Raw genomic sequence first — 18,586 nt, forward strand, 5'->3', positions numbered from 1 at the left:
CCAGCACATTGCCTGGGGACAGCCTTGTCAGTCATAGTGCGGAGCGGGAATGAGGCTGAAACGTATAGAATGTTTAGTGCTTTGTCTGGACACAGGTCTGTCCTTGCCAAGCAAATTAAACAAGTTTCGTCCTTGACTGGAAAACTTCCAGGAAAACAGAGCTGCACTTTTCATCAAACAATAAGCCAGATGTGTGAGAGGGAGTACTCCAGTATACCGTGCTAATGAAGACGCAAGGAATCTTTGATATACATTTAATGGTAACATTAAACCATGTATACATTAGCACAAAGAAGGATTTAAAATCCATGTACTTTGTGATGTAGTAGCTCAGTTCTGGAACGACACATGAAAAAAAAAAAAGCACTATTCAATCAACAGTTTGATGGACATTATTGTGCTGGCTGTGCAACAAAGTAAAGCCCAACATACATTTATTTTAGAGAGCATGTTCATTTTACCAAGTGCAATTAATGTTTTCCAACAAGATAATAAAGACACGCTATCCTTGCAAATAAAATAATTTCTTGGGGACAAGCAGTTGTCTCATTTTCCATTACAGCAGTGGAAAAAGTTTCAGGGAGTAATGATAAACCCTCGCCTCAACAACAGCCTGATTTTCTCTATTTGAAGCACAGGGGCAGCTGCAGATATGGACTATAAAAACCCAATTTGAGAATAGAAGCCTATCCGGTGTGTCAACAGCTCATGTCTTGGGTAACAGTTGGAAACCTCAGCCCAGAGAGTTGTTCAGAAACAAAGTTACTTGATGAATTAACAATACAGTGCTCTTATTGAGTGAACGATTCTGTTTTACTTCCAGGAGCTTAGACAAGGAATCTGAGGCATGCCTTTGTGTTTTCCTTTCTAGACAAAGTATCCCTGATTACTCTGGTGTTATGTCACTTCACTGCACGTTGTCAAAAGACAAATTACATGGTGAGACAGCCAGAGAAATGGGTTTTGCATGTGGGAATGGTCTTCAAGCACCTCACACTAGTCACTGTAACTCAACATCTGTTCAAAGAGATCATTTCAACAGCCTCCCAGCACATCTAGTGCACTTTCACCAAATAATTATCTGGGACATTGTTTATATGTGACCTCTCTCTTACCAACACTGCATGTCAGATTTTAATTGTGACTACTGTTCTGAATAATGAACCTTTGACAGAAGTGATAATGACTGCAATTCAAAACTCTTTTGAGTAAATGAATCCTGGTTTTAATCACTTCTCTTTTCTAGTAATTTTCCTATGAATTCAATGCTGGCACTTGAGTTAAATATAGTAGTCAGTCAGTAGTCATCAAGACTCCAAAGCAGGGCACAAAAATAGACTAAACATTGAAGATGCAATTGTGAATTCAAAAGGTCTTATCTCACCCCATCTGTATTTTGGATTATCGCACTGGTTCACTTAGGACCAAAAGAGGTTCTTAATTTTAGATTTGCTTACAAGCAGCAGAACTGGCTTCTATTTAAAGTTTGTTGAACACACAAAAGGCAAACTTTTACCAGTCCATGTTTCACAATGTTTCCTCCATGCCTGCCAGTGCAGTGCTTGCAAAACCATGTTTGTTTCAGAGTCCAAGTACTGTAGAATTGTGTTTGCAACATTAAAATATATGTGTATATAAAAAATTAAAACTTTATCTATCTATCATGTCTATAGCACAGTCCAGAATCATCGCTTCATTATGGTTCAGGTCTTGAATGGTCAAGAGTGCTGCAGGCCACCTTAAAAACCAGGATATCCCATTGGGCACCCCTAATCTAATAAGAAAAAACTGATGTATATCGTTAAAATTTTTATTAAAAAAACAAACCACAGAGGCTGTTGGCCATAAATTGCTAATGCTACCTAGTCATGTGCAAAATGTTAAAGCCAATGTGTGACCCACCTGCCACTGGGACCACCGTACAATTTTGCATTAATGTTTTATTGATGTATAATTGTTGTTTAGTTGTTTTGTACTGCTGAGGTTTTATACATTTTGGTTACCGCTAATTAAAGAGTAGTAAAGTAATTTATTTATTTTATTTATTAATCACAAAAATCATTCTTTTGTAAGCTAACATCATAAAAGCTACAGTGGGTAGTGACGCATGTGTGACTTGGCAAAGTTTTTACCCCAGGTGCCCTTCCTGACAGAGCCCCAAAGGCAATAGTGTTTCCTCCTGGGATCCTGGGAATCTTCCGCTTGTCATGTGTAAACCACTACACTATTAGCATAGAAATTTGAAAAAATAAATAAACTAAATTATAATTCCATGTTAGGGCCTTACCCTGTGCTTATTTAGCTGTAAGTGACATTTATGTTCAGGAAGTTTCCATTAATATAACCATAGTCGTTACTGTTATGTTCAATGCCCCAACTGTGCCACGATAAGCGCCATGCAAATGCTTTACACAAATCAGAATTCCTTGCTATTTGATACCCAGAAGCTGCCGCCTTCTGTGTAATTTAAATATGACATGGCATAACAAATTTAAATAACACATTTGTTTATTCTACCAAGAAGTATTTTTACATCGACATGGGAATGAATGCGAAAGGGATGCTAGCATCAACACCTCCCTACATGGCCCCACGAAGCTTTCGACTACTTCCGGCCCTCCATTCGACGCTTTAAGGGTATTTTTGGTTCTTGAGTCTCTATCTATAGCTTTGCCTGAAAGGGTGAGGAATTTTGTTTTTTTTTAAAAAGGGGGAAAAGAAGGTCTGGGGGGTAACTGATGAAAGCCAAACAGCAATAAAAAGAAAGCAAGACGGAAGAAAGAAAAGCTTCTCGTGTGTTGGTAGATCAAACAAGGGCAGCAGCTGGAAAGAGATTCCAGCAGGATGCCCCTGATACTCTGTTTCTGCTAGATGTGTAATACACTTTCAAATGGCTGTAGGGATTTGACTACAGCCATTACTACAGCTGCTGGTCTCCTAACCCCAGCTACTGAGATTGGTGAACAAACATTGTAAAGACAGAGAGGGACAGAAAGATGGGATGCAGAGGTCTACTTTTATGGGAAGACAGTTCTGATATCCCACAAACTTAAACTTTATCATAAGTTATTTTTAAGGCATTTTCTTTCAGACAACTTTTCCATAAGACGTTTGCAGAATGGCAGCGAACCTAACATAAACACAGGAACAGTTATTGAGAATTTATTGTATTCTATCATCTAGAATCGATATCGTCTTACTTATTTTCTCAATCCCTTTCCTGTTTCCAGCAGGAGCTTGTAATAACACATTAAAACAAATATATCCTGTAAGAGCTGTAAGAAGCAAGATCACACCTGAATCAGAAGCTGAGTCTGTCTGATCTTTCACTAGTAACTCCTCTGACTATTGGTTCCCATAAATTAGATTACTTGACGTAAACTCTGGAATTCTTCAATTTAAAGGTGTGGTGGGTGTTAGCACATGGCAAAAAACATTTGGCACAAAATGAAGGAATAAGCTCTTCACTTCCATAACTAATTATTACCACCCTCACTATGCACGCAAGCCAAAAAAAAAAAGAAAAAGAAAAAAAAGAGCATGCCTTGTTCTGTCTTGGTATTAGAAGTAGGAGGAAGTTTGTGAAAAATAAAATACTTTTCCAGTTTTCCCCTTGCTCTGGTGTCTTACTTGCCAACGAGGACCAACGCTTTAGCAGAAATGTCTTTGTTGGGACCTGTAGAAGTTCTGCCTTTCCCACCCTAGACCTGCCTCATTAGAAAACTTGTGCAATTTTCTCCAAAGAGTGTCAACTTACAGACACAATATACATAGCCCTCAAAGGCAGAGATGTGAAAGGAAGTCATCATGTAACACTGTAGCAGGAGTATTCCCTAAAATCAAAACTGAAATATTTTATAGTCCAATTGCTGAAAAAAGTAATTATAGCTGACAAGTACCTACTGTGAGATGATATGCTTAAAATAAAATGTAAAATTTCATTTTCAGGGAAGCTGAGGAACCCGGGAGAATTCTGTCTTATTTTTTTAACCGTGTAATATATGTGATTGATTGAGGACAGTTACACCAAGACCAGCCGTTATCCAGCAATACGTGACCATATTCCAGTGAGTGCATAGGCAGCAGACAGGTAATCTACAAGGCAGTCTTAGCGTTACATTACAAGTATGCTGCAAGTGCGCTGTAAGTTAGCAAGCTGGAATATCTGTATACTGTATTCTGTCCTGAACTAAACAAAGACAAATAAAGTAGAACAGATGACAACATATAGGTCTGATAATAAAATGGTTATTAAATGCTGGCAAAATTTCATAAGGAATCAGATCAGACTGAGGAAATTTATAGAAGCTGATTCTCTCCAAGTACAACAGAAAGGAGTGTGTTTTTCATTTTGGAGCCAAGGCTCATAAAACACGTCTGATGTTGTGCTAGTACCTTTAGTATGTATACAGTAATCATCACCCACGAGAATGTATTCATTTTGACCTACTTTGAAAGCTCAGTTTTAAAACAGGTGAACGCGTCGCCTCTCACAGGTTACCCATTTACCCGTCTCTGTGATGAATGAATCCAATTTTTACCAAGAAAATGATGATTCAAAAATCAAATGATTGTGCTCTGGGGGATTCATATAAAACTGACATAAGACATGTATCAACACGCGACAGCTGCAAAAAGACATTTACAGTAACATTAAATGCTTTGTGCAAAATACCACAACAGGCAAACGCAGTTTGTTTCCATTCATTTTGTGACAAGCAGAGAAAATAAACTAGAAGATACACATTACATGCAGCTGTTTTCTGTGTGCACAGCAGCTGTGCGGCAAATTCTCTCTCACACACACAAAAATAATCTGCAAGTACTCGGAGTCCACTTTCGTTTGGGGAGCTGTTTACCTGACATGTTTATAGATCATAATCACACTTGGAATGACGACTGGTAATTATTTATATGATCAGATCTGCATGTGTAATAGAACGATTATATAAAGTAAATAGGACAAAAATAGCTACGATAGCATATTTAGGATGAAAGGAGTGCAATTTAAAGAATTAAGTGGTGTAAACACACTGTTTTGGGGTTGTTGGGGTTTTTTTGGAAATCATATGACTAGTCTTGATGGTTATCTGTTGGAAGCTGACAGAACTGAGATCAGTGGCATCAAAATGACTATAAAAATGAAGAGACTGAGCCTAAAATAGAGTATCTGATCAAACGGAAGATGACACATAGTGGCTACAGTAATAAACAAAGTTTTGTTTTTGGATGCCACTAAAATAGGGATTGTGCTTCCCCATGACCTGAGGTCAACCTACAGTGACATGCTGCAGCTTGTAGGATCCTCTACTGAGCAAGCACGTCGCCACCTTAGTGACTCTGAAAGACAAACAGCTTCCATTTTATTCAAATTTCATAAGTGGCTTCGAGCAAAAATACGGAGACACTTTCACACTGAATGACTCACCACGGACTAAAATTCTGATGAGCACTGAAAACACGGCTAAACCCTTAAATTATTAACCCCGTTAAAGACTGTGTAATGAAACATGATTTACAGCTACACACACTGCTTTTAAAAGTATAAAGCACTGTGATACGGGAACAGAACTGTGAACTAACACAAACCTTTAAAGCGTGTTGTAGCCAGTCACCAGTTTTCAGAGACCTTTTAATAAAACGACACTTTGGTCGTGTGAGGTGCAGGGATTAATTGAAAGCTTATTCTATACACAAGTCCTTTCATTTGACTTCCATGCAATCCCAAAGTGCTGCCAAAACCAGATGTTTCTCTTTCAAGCTGACCACCTGAGAAGTCTTTTCCATGTGACAACCTAGCAGCAAGCTTTGACAAGCCAAGGGAATACTTACTTTCCCACACTTTCGTAATAAAGCTGCAGAACGCAAACTTAATCTCACTTGTTCCCGTTCTCCAAATCTTTCTCTTTGTCACTCTCTCTCTCTCTCTCTCTCTCTCTGTCTCACACACACACACAAAGTGGAACACACGTTACACAGAAATCATCTGTCATTTAATTTTACCTTTAGTGGGATCACCTTCTGTCTCCTTTTGTCCTTTCTTACCCACCCTCTTTCTCCCTTTTTTATCTTTCCTCTTTCCGTTCTCTGTCATGCTGTCAGATGTTAGTAAATCCTTAGGAAAAAAAACAGGTAGTCCTTTTTGGGAACGTGTGGCAAGTGGGCACCACCAGACTCTGAGCCTGTTAGAGCGTCTCTCCTCCTATATAAACTGGCTCCAATAAGAGGAGGGAGAGAGAGGAGCAGGAAGGGGCAATACTGTAGAAGGAGGAGGGAAGAAAAAAGGTGGGGGAGGCAAAGAAAGCATTTCCCATTGCTTTAAGGCAATCAACTGTTGTCTTACTGGATCTATCAGATAAGTACAGCGTCTTCCAGGCCCAGAAGCCAAAGCTGAGGACAAAGTGAGAGATCCAGGGAGTACACGTGAAAATCTGAAGTCAGCCCATTCAAGCTCCATGGCTCTGTTTCTCCTGTCCCAGCAGCATCCTCTCATTTGTAATGAAGCGTGCAGAAAGTGAAGTGAGATAAGTTAAGCTGTCCACTTTGCACTGCTGACCTCAGCCACATAATTCAGGCGGAGACTTGCCCCTTACCAGGTTGATGTTTGGGGTCCCAAAACACTTCACATCTGTTTAACATTTGTTGAAAACAGATTCAGTGGATGCGTGTAAGAGAGCGGTGTGTGCGCGAGGTGCCAAAATGTCAGATCCCAATCGGCGACAGACTGCTTCTTGCAGAACTACACAAAAATCGGCTCTGCCGGTCTGCTCCCCTTCCTCTCCTCTCTCTGTCTGTTAGTACCTCTAAGTATTACAGGCAAGTTTGAGCTTGTCTCTGGGTGTCTTTCTGTCTTTCACTGCCGCTGTTAGCCCGGTGTCATCAATGTCCATGCAGCAATAAGTATTATAATGCCAGTTTTTACAGTAAAAGTAAAATTTTATTCGCACAGCGCCTTTCAAGATAAATATCACAAAGTGCGTCACCGCAAAAATGCTAGAACGTCAAAATAAAATGTCTGATATTTCCTTATCTCTGAAAGTCGAATGTGCATTTCAGTTTTTCATGCCTCTGTTGCATTCTGTGTATTCAAAGAATTTAGGGATTCATAATTTAGAGGAATTTAGGAAAATGGAGAAAGTTGAAAGTCAGTAGAGGTACATGTGTGGCTCCAAAAGTGGCAGAAACTTACATATTAAATAGGCAATCACCGTCCTGCCTGACTCTAATATAAAAAGGATAATTTTTCTCTTTGTATTTGTGTGAAACAGCATTTAATGCAAACATAACTACAACATCAGTTAATCTGTTATCTTTAGTTGACATAGCTCAAGATGTGACTATGTGAAAAAAAAAAAGAAAAAAAAAAGGAATGTGCCATCGAAACAAGAGCACAATGACTCAATGAAACTCATGTTTTAAAAAAAAAAAAATCCGTAGATGAGTCACATGTGAGACCATCCCGGGGTTTGTCTCAGTCAAGCCCTCAGAGGATTCTTGACGCCGCTTGGGAGTAGGCGGCGGCAGCAGGGATTGAAAGGGGCAGCCGAAGGGTCATGTCTTAACAGGTCAGCTCACTCAGTGGCATAAGCGGTGGGCAAGGAACCTGGAGGGGTCGATTCAAGGCCAGTGTTTGACATGCCAGTAAGGTTCAAGGTGGAGATTTTTCTAGTTCAAAAACAAATGGCTCTTTCTGCTTTCCCTCTCTTGTTCTCAGTGATATAACAAATCAGCAGTTGAAGCTGTGGACTGTTAAGGGGATGCAGTATCACAGAAAACTGCCCCTTTACCACCTTTTACCCCCCCCCCCCCCCCCCCCCCCCCCCCGTCTCGCACTTCCTCCACCTCTATTCTACAAGATGAGACTTGCTCAAAGAACTGCTTGAGTGTGGGTGGGATTGCGATTTATGCATCTGTCATGTACGTGAGTATTTGTGACGTCGGAACAAAAAAAAAGTGTGCCTTTTAGGATGACGTGATGCACATTTGGGAGAAGATTAGTCTCTCAGGGCATCGCTCATCATGCTCTTCTAAGATCTCAAAATCTCTTCAAACGGAGCCACGAGATGTAAATGACACAGGATGACATCACCTATGAGGGTGTACTGTATTTAGCTATAGGGGCATTTGTGTGATGTTGATCTTGGACAGCAACATGTACCTTTAGGTTCTGTAAACATTTCTTTTAACGCGTGCTAAAATCTGCAGCGTAGAGTGTGGATGCAAACGAATGAGCTTTACAATCGCCTGCTTGCCACAAGTGTCTCCCATTGGGACGGTTACATAAAATATGCAAGAACTGCATGAGCATGCACATGAAAGTGAGGGGAGGCGGACTTGTAGTAGACAACACACTGTGAGAAAATTATGTTTTTAAGTCCAAAACCTAAGCTCTGAACAAGGTCTAGCGTTTTGTATATGACCTTGTGGAGTACAATGGAAGTCTGAAATAAACTCACATTTTACACACCCAAACTCAAATATGGTCATGAACATGTAGATCTCTTCTCTTTTCTTTTCATTTTTTCTACACTACTCTAAAGCATCTGCTGTTTTTCAGCAGCCGTGGGCTGTCCTTGGATCAGGGTCTGTAGGTGGAGAGGCACAATAGACCAGTGTGGGAGTGGCAAAACTTTAAGAAATCAAAGAAAAAAGGAGCCAACCCCTGTAACTTCATACATAGATCCTCCATAGATATATGCCCTACCCATAAATGCTTCATAGATCCCATCTCTGGTTGTCTCCTAACCCCTTTATTGCTTCTTCCAGAAAAGGGAAGATAGCTTCCCTGCATGATGGAGCTGAGCTCCAGCCTCCTAACAGCAACATACCTGCACATCATCATTCTGATACTCCTTAAAAAAACCCTTTCATAAGCACAAGAGTTAGTAAAGCCATTATGTCTAAAGAGATAAACAGCCATTAGGTTTTACTTTTTACATCTGTCTGCTATTTTTTTCCAGCAAAGTGTATACTCAGGACTTAAAGCAAGGTAAAGTGCCTGCTTTTAACAAACATCTATATTTTTGATTGACAGAGGTGAGGCAAAGGCAAGGGGGAGAAGAAAGAGGACAAAACCTTCTACGAGAAGCAGAAGTAAAAAAGAGCTAGAATAAATAGAAAGCATGAAAAAAAAACAGCAGTAATGGAGGAAGAGAAGGGAAAGACAGGGTTAAAAAAAAAAAAAAGCATGAAAGAGGGAATTTGTGAGTGAAACTAACGTCCCTTTCAACAGATGACAGAAAACAGCCCCACCTGCTGCATTCACCTTTTTAACAAGGCATCTGTTCCTCAGCTGACCACATGCTGAGCTGTGCTGCTGGAATAAAAAACACATTGTGCCTGAAATAAAGACATGCTGTGTGGTAGTAACCAAAGAGTTTGCAGCAAACCCAGATTTGTCTGCATGAATTTGACAGCTGCTGTTTGCTCATGTGCATGTGCTACAAATGCCTGCACAAGCAGACAACGTGTGGCCAGCAAAAGCCAATGAGGGTCGAGACGCCATCGATTAATGTCACCTTGCGAGCTGCTGAGTGGAGTGGAGACGTGACACAAATCAATGTCGGTGACATCTGGAGTTCCGAGAAAGGGGCTGTTTTCTCAAGGTCAGCTGCGCCAAGGTCAACGGAGATTCCAAATCTGAGTGTTACTAATGAGTGTGCTCAGCAACAGCTGGGATCGGGATCACAGAAAAGAAGCCACAAGTTGCTTCTGCTGCCTCATTTACAGCATGGCAAAATGGTTGGATGCATTCAAATCAAGCGTGACCGTCTGTTATTTAAGGGGAGCTGCCAGAAACCAGAGGGAAACAACAGCAAAGAACATAAGTGTTAAAACAAGGAAGTGATCCTGTGTGGATTCAGCTCTTTGACGTTTCTGCAGCACATAGCTGTCACCATGGCAACCGCAGTCTTAAAGGTAGCAACTAGAGTATGTGAGAGAGGGATGTGGAGGGGCGGAGAGAGGATGAGAGACCGGGAGAGCGAAAGCAGAGAGGATGCTAGTGAGAAAGTAGGAGATAATGTGCGAGAAATACAATGGGAGGAAGAGTGAGGGAGGCTGAACTGAAAGACAGGTAAGATAAGAGGGCGTGGGGGGACGGAGCAACACCGCGAAACAAAGAAACGCAGAGGGAAGCATCTTCCGAGCAGCTGCAGCCTGGCGACTGTATCGCTCCATAAGAGAGATGTCCATGAGTAAGCCTGTGCCAAGCCTGCTGGGAAGCACTGCAGTAGCATCTCAGAGAGGGAGAGATGACAAACATCAGCACTGAGCATGCTCCACTCTCAAGGCCACTGAGAAAATGAGATTTCAGCTCTTTAGCCTCCCAGTTTGTTCAGTTCTCCCGCTCTGTACCAGTCTCCATCCTTCACTAGCTCGCTCTGACAGACACGTGACATCACCAACGCCTCTCACAGCTTTAGATGTGGCTCCACAGTGGACAAAATGTGACTGGTGTGCCTGATAACTGATTGATTTAATGGCAAGAGGCATCTTCCCTACTTACGGCCACACTGACTCACACTGTGACAGGTTTGATTGCGGCTGAGAGGAACAAGAGACGAGCACAGCAACTCATCAGCCGGTGGGGCATGATACTGCAATAACAGTCCAACCCTGCCACCAGATTTGATCTCTGTGTCTCCCAACTCTAACCGACTGTCTTCCTAATCTGGATGGCTGCCAGAACGGAAGAGGAGAGAGAATGGCAGCCATACATTAGTGACAGACCTACCATTAAGCAGATTTTGATTTATGTTACGTTTTGCTCTTAATGCCTGTACTGCAGGCAGACAAACACCTACTCACACAGATGTACTGTTGTGTGTGCTTTTCCTTTGTTTCACAACTGAAAACTGATTCCTTTTTCTTTTGGCCTTGCTCATGGTAATGTGATGAAGTGTGGGGTTATGTGTGCTTGAGAGCAAGAGAGAGACAAAAATTGTGCGTGCATTGAACGTGTTGCGTGTGTGTGCAGGAAACTGTACAGAAAGCTGTAGAGGATGTCAATTGCCTCTCGACTTCCAGTGGGGCTAAACTGGCAAACTCTGTAAAACAATTTTCTGCTCCCTGATGATGAAAATAAATATTAAAGTCATTGAATTTCACGTTCGCTAGCCATATCCTTTCAGCTGGATAAGAATAGCTCATTGCTAAGATTAAAATAGAACAAATATTTTAAATGACAGATGCTGTCTGAGTAGCTGAGTATGACTTTGATCCTCTTAAACAAAAAAATCCGCTCTATCTTCTTAAGGTTGCCTGATTGAATCTCTCTCCCTCTCTTCTCCTCTTGTATTCATCCACCATTTAAACATATTTATTTTCTGAGTCTCTTTGTCTGTCTCGCTCTCTCTTTCTCTCTGCCTGTCTCCCTCCCTTCTGCCAAAGGAGACATAAAGAGGTTTGTGTGACGGAGCAGATTGACTTGAAGATAGAGGCTGGAAGCAGATCTGCTCTTCCACCTCCTCATTCTGCTCTATCTCTCCTGCTCTCACCCAGATGAATAGACAAACAGTCTCCCACATGCTCTCACAGTTTATCAAACACACACCCACATAGAACGAGGTCTTCACGCAAACACATATGTGCGCTCTCGCCAGAGAGAACAACACACACTCAATCTAAGTGTCCTCAGGCTGACAAAGTATACACTGTCACACTCAAATACAAACAGACCCCCTCAAACACGCTCGTACGCATACGCATGCAAACACACAGGTGCATCCGCATGTAAATAAAAGATGCACGTGGGTCACTGATGCATTTCAAATTGACCTTTTTCCACTCGTAGTGTAGTAAATACAAACCACTTGCATGTAGTTTACTAAAACGGACCTTTAATTTGCCACATCTGAATCACAAGATAGTGGGGTTTTTCCATTGCGCACGTTTTAGCTCTTAAACTGACAAAAAAAAATTCCCCATCTTACATAGAATTATGAAATACATATAGAGCTATTAATAGTATACCAATCTGTTTCTATAACCACACAATAATAACACCAATACCCCCAAATTTCCATGACTGACAAACATTTACATTGCGGATTTAAATAAATCATGTGTAAACATATCTGAACTTTTTTTTTTTTTAAGTGAATCCACCAATGACGTTTTCATACATGGTTTAAAACCGAAATGTAAATGTACACGTGAGAAAACACGGGAAGGTTGTTTTCTTATCAGCAACCCCCCCCCTTGAAAAACATACGCTCATCCGTTCTCTGCTTTGCATTCTTCACATCAAATCAAATTCCTTTTGTGCTCTGCACTTTTCTTTATCTCCAGAATGTGCTTTTAGAGAAGCACAAACATGTCACAATGAGGACACTGTGAAGTGTTTCACACACACTGAATACAGCTCCTTGGTCAAGTCATTTGCAATTCTGTTTTTTGCCTCGTGGCTGAGCTTGGGCTTATCGAGACTCTGTCTTATCTCTTTGTTTGTTTTTCACCAATCTAGGCTTTTCCTGGAAAACAGGCCATTACGCATGTGTAAGCTTAGATCATGCTTTGGCGGCATAAGCCCAGACCAAGGTGGTCTCAAATTGAGTGAATTTGATAAGTGGGCAAGAGAGCTGGCCCAGCTGATGGTGCCAGTATGGCCTCACACTGAGCTCTGGCAAGCCAGATGTAGCTGACAGGAAGCCAAGGCTGTGGTTGGGTCATCTCGAAGCGACAAGATGACTGCAAAGGCACACACACACACACACACACACACACACACACACACACACACACACACACACACACACACACACACACACACACACACACACACACACACACACACACACACAGAAAAAAAACCCTCTCTCTAACTCTCTACAAGCAGTTAAATCCAATGCCGAGCACAGCAGCACTAAGAAGGAGGTCAAAGCTAGCTAAAGCTCAAGCTCAAGGCAAGCCACCACCAGCTTAGTGATGGAGGTGCGGTACCAAAGCTTTAGCTTAAATTCTAATAGTTGAATTTCAGCCAAGAGTATTTATTATTGCTCAAAAAGCCAAGTAATAATAATAATATCATGCTATACCAGGTTTAGATGGATAAAAATGAAATGCTAAGACACTGGAGACAGGGTCAGAGTTTCACTGACTGCAGTGCAAAACTAAGGTCAAATAATTACCCAGTATTTCAACCAGAATGACCTTTCACAGTTTTAACAGGGCAAACAGAGAAGTCATCTACCGTGATATTTTTCAAGGTATGTTTTGTGTTGTTTTGTATTGCTGGCTTGCCTACAGTGGTTTCCTGGCCCATGGCCATTTGCAGTATGATAACTCCTCGCTTCTAAGCCTAATGTCATGAAGACAACAAGGGAATGAAAAGAAACATGCCTAGACAATGTGTAGTAAAAGTACACATCCCAACAGATGTGATGGGGAAAAAGCGGAAACAAGGCTACGGGGCTCACACTGCAGGGACTTTCTGTAACAGTGATCTTACTGGCTTTTACAAGTACAGCAGACCACTGTGAGGAATGCTGCGTTCTCATTTAGGGTAAAACACCCCCAGAGTTAAGGGGTATCAGTATCACAAGGGAGATATTTCCTCTTTTGTCTGCATTTGCTGCAGCGAGGTGATGGTAGTGTGCTGGTCTGTGGGCCAGCTGGGACACATCTCAGTTTCCTTCTGCACACACACACACACTGAAGCTTGCTCTACGCTGCTCGCTATCTTTCAACAACAAGCTGAGCAACGACCAGACGGAAAGAGGTCCTATTTGTGCAGGAAGATAAATACACTTCTGCACCCAGTCCTGTCCCCTCCAGATTAGAGCAACACAATAATGAGCAGGAGCACTGGTGGAAGGTCAGAAGAAAGCAAGGCTAAAGGACAGAGGAGCAACCAACTACGAAAACACACACCCTGGCATGCATCACACACGCAGGAGTAATCACACACAGATGTGCTTGCTTTTTACCTTTTTAGAATTTCAGAAATTTTTAATGATTGCCTAAATTTTCTGAATTACCTTGGGGGTTGGGGCGGGGGGTTTACTATCCTACGTCATACTTCCCAAATCATTCCACTGGAAAATGTCCACAGTTTACAACTTGATGGCGTCACAGTTTGTAGACCAGTTCTCGGACGGCACACAAGGATTGCTTTGAGCGTGGGCGTCAAGTATCTAGTCATCTTATGGTGTGATGATGAAGAATGAAATATCCGTATATATATTGTAAATACTGAGGAATACAACGGTTGAGTTGTTGACACGTTATTGCTGGGTGAGTCAGCAGCGTCATAATCTTCAATCAGCTCCTCCTCGGTATTACGTTCAGTCATAGACCACAGAATTAGGCAATTTATCTCCAATCTGCTAATGATGCATATTTTCGTTAGTTCTGTTGTAAAGTAAACCTCTGTCCCAAGGTCGGAGACCCCTGTTGAGGGAGACAGGATTTTATCTTGGTCCACTTCCAAACACCGCTAACAAGCCATTCCATTCTGTGTAAAGTTGTTTCATGTTAAGACACACATCAATCCACACCTACAACATACCTGAGGAAACAAACCTTCTCTCAGGATATGTACTGTGTGTGTGGGGTGAACATGGCCGGACACGTCCCTTAAACACACCGGGAGGCGCCCAGCAGGAGTGCCAGCAGCCCCTCTTTTCAACACTTCGACACGCTGCACACAAACACCGTTGCCCTTCCCATGGTCCTTTTGTTCCCTATCATTTTTTTTTTGTTTGTTTATTTTTGGTTGAAGTTCCTGTCATGGACACCATCAGCTTTCTTTGCTAAAATGCATAATTGGCTGTCATATTACACAGTTTTCAGACAAATGTTTATTTCAGTCTATTAAATTTTACAGAGGCTGCATGTCAGTGTTCATGCTTGAATCACGGCGCAAATGCAGGCAAGTTTTGAAACTAGCCATCCTACAACCAGCTGACGTAGGAAAGCGTGCATATGCTTGCAGACTCAGAATTATAGCAAATGTATTTAGAGAAATTCAGCCAATTATCCAAAAGGATAACATGCACAAGCACTGGCAAGCAACAACATCGAGCTGGGAATGTCTTTTTTCCTCAATCTGCATGCATTCCCCATAAAAAAAACAAAACAAAAAACAGTCAGTGTTCAGATTCAGATGGGGAACGGATGAACTATTTCTGTATGTACCTTTTAAGAAGGTGGACTGAAATGTGAGATATCCAAATTAACAAAACAAATAAACTACTCTGAGAGTGATGTGCTCCACGTTCTAAGCAACACTCTGTTCCCAGTGACTGAACAAATTTTACTACCGTGACATGACCTAAAAAGAAGTACAAAACGCTGGTACGTCTGTCATCAAGTAGTGACTAAATAAAACCTGCCCGAATCTACTGATAAAACCAGCAGACTACAAGAAACTGATGCTTGATGAGAGTGAAGCAGTAGCCCGGGGCCTATAGTAATTGAAGGCTAAAGAGAGAGAGAGAGAGGGAGAGCCTCAGTGAAAGGCTATCATCCGTACTGTTCTTTACTGCCACGTTGTTTCCTGTGAATCTACCGGACAATTTGTTGAGGTGACAGTGTAATGAAGAATCGCCCAGAGCTACAAATGGTTAACTGATGAGTAGGTTAAAAAAAAAAAAAGCTGCTGCAATAAATCAAATTAAGGCTGTGAATACTAAAATACACAAATCACAAATGAAGTCATGTTTGCCACTGCTTAATGCAACCTGCTTCTTACTGTTGCCCAATAATAAGAAGCAATAATAAGCTGTACTATAATTCTTCCAAAGACTTGGCACTTTCTTGACATTTTACACTGTCAGTTGATACTGTTCCTCTCCTTCTCCAGCCAAAACAAGCTACACGGCTTTGGGTACATCGAGTCATAATTTCCAACAAAACAGCGAGTGTTGCATTTGTGTTTTGATTATAGTGTTTGTGTTTTATTTTAGGGATTAAGTAAGACTGTGTTAACTCCCGTTCTCCACCACAGTGTCATTGACATTACAAACACAGTGCGCATGTATTTATACTTAAAAACTTGTGTGGTGCTCTACAGTAACCGAAGCTAGAGCCAAAGCTAAAGATGCCGCTGAAGACGTTAAGCTGTTTACACAAACCTTTTATACCTTGTGATTGAGGAGCTCCATTCTCGCCTATAAACCAGTTTATGGAATGTTTATGGAATGTGTTTTCTTCCATGATACGCCTGCAGCTACGAAGATCGACAAGCGAAATGTGTGCCTGCCAGCTATGCCCTCCCTCCTTGGACTGAGCAATAGTAGACTACTTCTGCAACATGCCAAAACAGTGTTGATCTCAAGAGTAATTTGTGTGAGCACAATCATGACCACAGGCCTCCAGCTTTAAGCAATTATTCTGTTCATAAGAATTATCAACCAAAAGTGAACCTAGTGCTCTGTCGGGCTGCAGAAACAACAAGTATCAGATGCAGGGAAAAGAGTAACCAGTTTAGTATTGGGGCAAACCAAGAAGCTTCACGAGGCTTCCGATCAAAAAAAAAAAAAAAAAAAAAAAAAAAGAGGTTACCTGAGTAGTTTGTGAGTTATGCCGTTCACATGTATTAATCCAAAGTGATATTAATTAATATGTGATATGATTAACCTGTTGATCGATGTAAAGAATGCAAAATCTGTATATAACAAAGTTAATAGCCCAGAAATATTTCCCCCAATTTAGTTGGAATGATGGATAAACTGTATGCAGTGCAGATTTCCAACATTGATTTACACTCTATGCCATTAATACAGATGGGCCACATTGTATTTTTTTAGTGTCAGTGAATAATTAACTTCTAATGTTCTGTTGTTCTTTGCTCCAAACAAAAAGACTAGTCTGCAGTCTAATCTTTTTCATACTGAAATACAGCGTAAGTTAAAAAAAAAATCATGTTTGTTTTACATTTATGCATGTGCAAAAGTCTTTACTCATTCGACATTTCTCTATATTTAACTTCCAAGGAGCCAGACTTTCTTATTTGTCTTTAAAAGTGGTCTTGAGCAATAGTTCTCCAGACTTTCTGAAGGTCTTTCAAAGTTTTTCTTTGTACATTGGCTGCTTTTTCACTCATTTCCAGTCCTTGTACCTGACCATTTTCAGAGGAATGTTTATTGTTTGTTAAGCCACTTAACACTGACCTGTGACTCATTCAAGCATGCAAAAGGCACATAACTCAAGGGATGAACCAGTGTTGTGTTGACGCGTAAGAGACAAGTTAGGCACTTTGTTGCCAACAGCCTGTTTCAAAAACACATAATTTGTTCTCATTTCTTTACTTTAATCTATGAAACATTCCAAAAATAACACAGTTTGACAGGCATAAAACTGGATTTTTGCACTAACAAAGTGATTCCCAAAGAGCTATTAGCTGAAAACGTGCGTGTCCTTACAAGATTTGAGCAAAGTAGAGAACAAAAGAAGAAGTGGGAGGCCTAAAAAATGATACACAACAGATGACGAGTGTCTGAATGTAACATGCTTAGGAAAGAAGGACATAGGACCTGAGAGATGCATTGGTCCCTTCAGCTGATCCATCTACTGTTCAATGATGTCTCATTAGAAATGGTCACAGTGGAAGGGTAGCTGTCGAAAAAAACAGTCTCAAGGAAAAATGGCTGATGTATGCCAAATTACACAACTGGACCAAAAATCTGGCAAGAGGTATTAATCCATATTTGAAATTTGTGTTTCAAATCATCAATATGTACTGAGGAGGTCAGGAGGGAGCTAAAACAGTGAGTATCTACAGCCATCTATAAAACATGGTAGAGGCTCCATCGTGGTTTGGAGCCAGAACACAGTGCCAGTTCAGTAAAAACTCGTATCAGTCATGGATTGGCCCCCCAGATCCAGGATTTCAACATTTTTGAAGCAGTGTAGGATCATCTTGACAGTGAACAGAAAGAAACTCCAAAACAGATAACATCCAAAGAAGAGCTTTGCATGTCCTTCAAGAAGCCTGGAGAACTAGTCCTGAAGACTACTTAAAGGAACTACAAGGAAACTTCCCTAAGGCGTTCAGGCTGTGTTGAAGAATAAATGTGGTCATATCAAATACTCACATTCAGGCTTGTTAGAATTGTGCAAATTCTGTTTTTGCCTTATGTGCTGCATTTCTGTGTGCGTTTGCATATGTTTCAATAAATTCTGCACCTATTTCACATTTTCTGAGAGAAACAAGGGGTGGTAACCCACAGCACTGTATATGTCTCATATTTAGACTTCACGTTTAAAAATAGGATCTTGTCTCTTTTTATTTACTGATTTCTTATTTAATGATAATACCAAGTGAGTTTAAGAGGTTATTTTTGGCGACAGCCTTTCATGATATAAAGAAAAAAAAAGTTTTAAATATTTAAATACATGCACTAGCTGCAGCCTGTGAAGGAAGCGTATTGCAGCCCAAGATAGCTGCAAATTACTGAATAATTCAAAAGGCTGAGTAAACTTGAACTGCCTTCACAAAGAAGGAGGATACAAGTCATAATGATTCGGCCAACGTAAACACACTAAATAGGGGTATAAGGTGTGGAAACATGCGCTGCAAACCAGGTATGTGTGCTTTTTGTGTGTGTGTTTTTCCATTTCATTGGCAATTTTGTGTTTGTTT

The 18,586-nt window shown here is 40.9% G+C and overlaps 1 protein-coding gene across 4 annotated transcripts in view; it reads right to left on the reverse strand.

Moving 5' to 3' along the window:
• The window catches only part of nrg2a (neuregulin 2a), a 77,027-nt gene that overhangs the window by 44,967 nt on the left and 13,474 nt on the right, over window positions 1–18,586 (reverse strand). The window contains exon 1 of one of the 4 annotated variants that reach the window (XM_063485209.1): window positions 6,004–6,124. The exons of the other annotated variants lie outside the window; for them this stretch is intronic. Coding sequence (XP_063341279.1) covers window positions 6,004–6,094 — 91 coding nt within the window. The 5' untranslated portion in view covers window positions 6,095–6,124. Of the gene's footprint in view, window positions 1–6,003; window positions 6,125–18,586 lie in introns of those variants that run through there. 4 annotated transcript variants of the gene reach the window in all.

The sequence above is a fragment of the Pelmatolapia mariae genome, linkage group LG10_11, assembly GCF_036321145.2.
Source record: "Pelmatolapia mariae isolate MD_Pm_ZW linkage group LG10_11, Pm_UMD_F_2, whole genome shotgun sequence".
Lineage (NCBI taxonomy): Eukaryota > Metazoa > Chordata > Actinopteri > Cichliformes > Cichlidae > Pelmatolapia > Pelmatolapia mariae.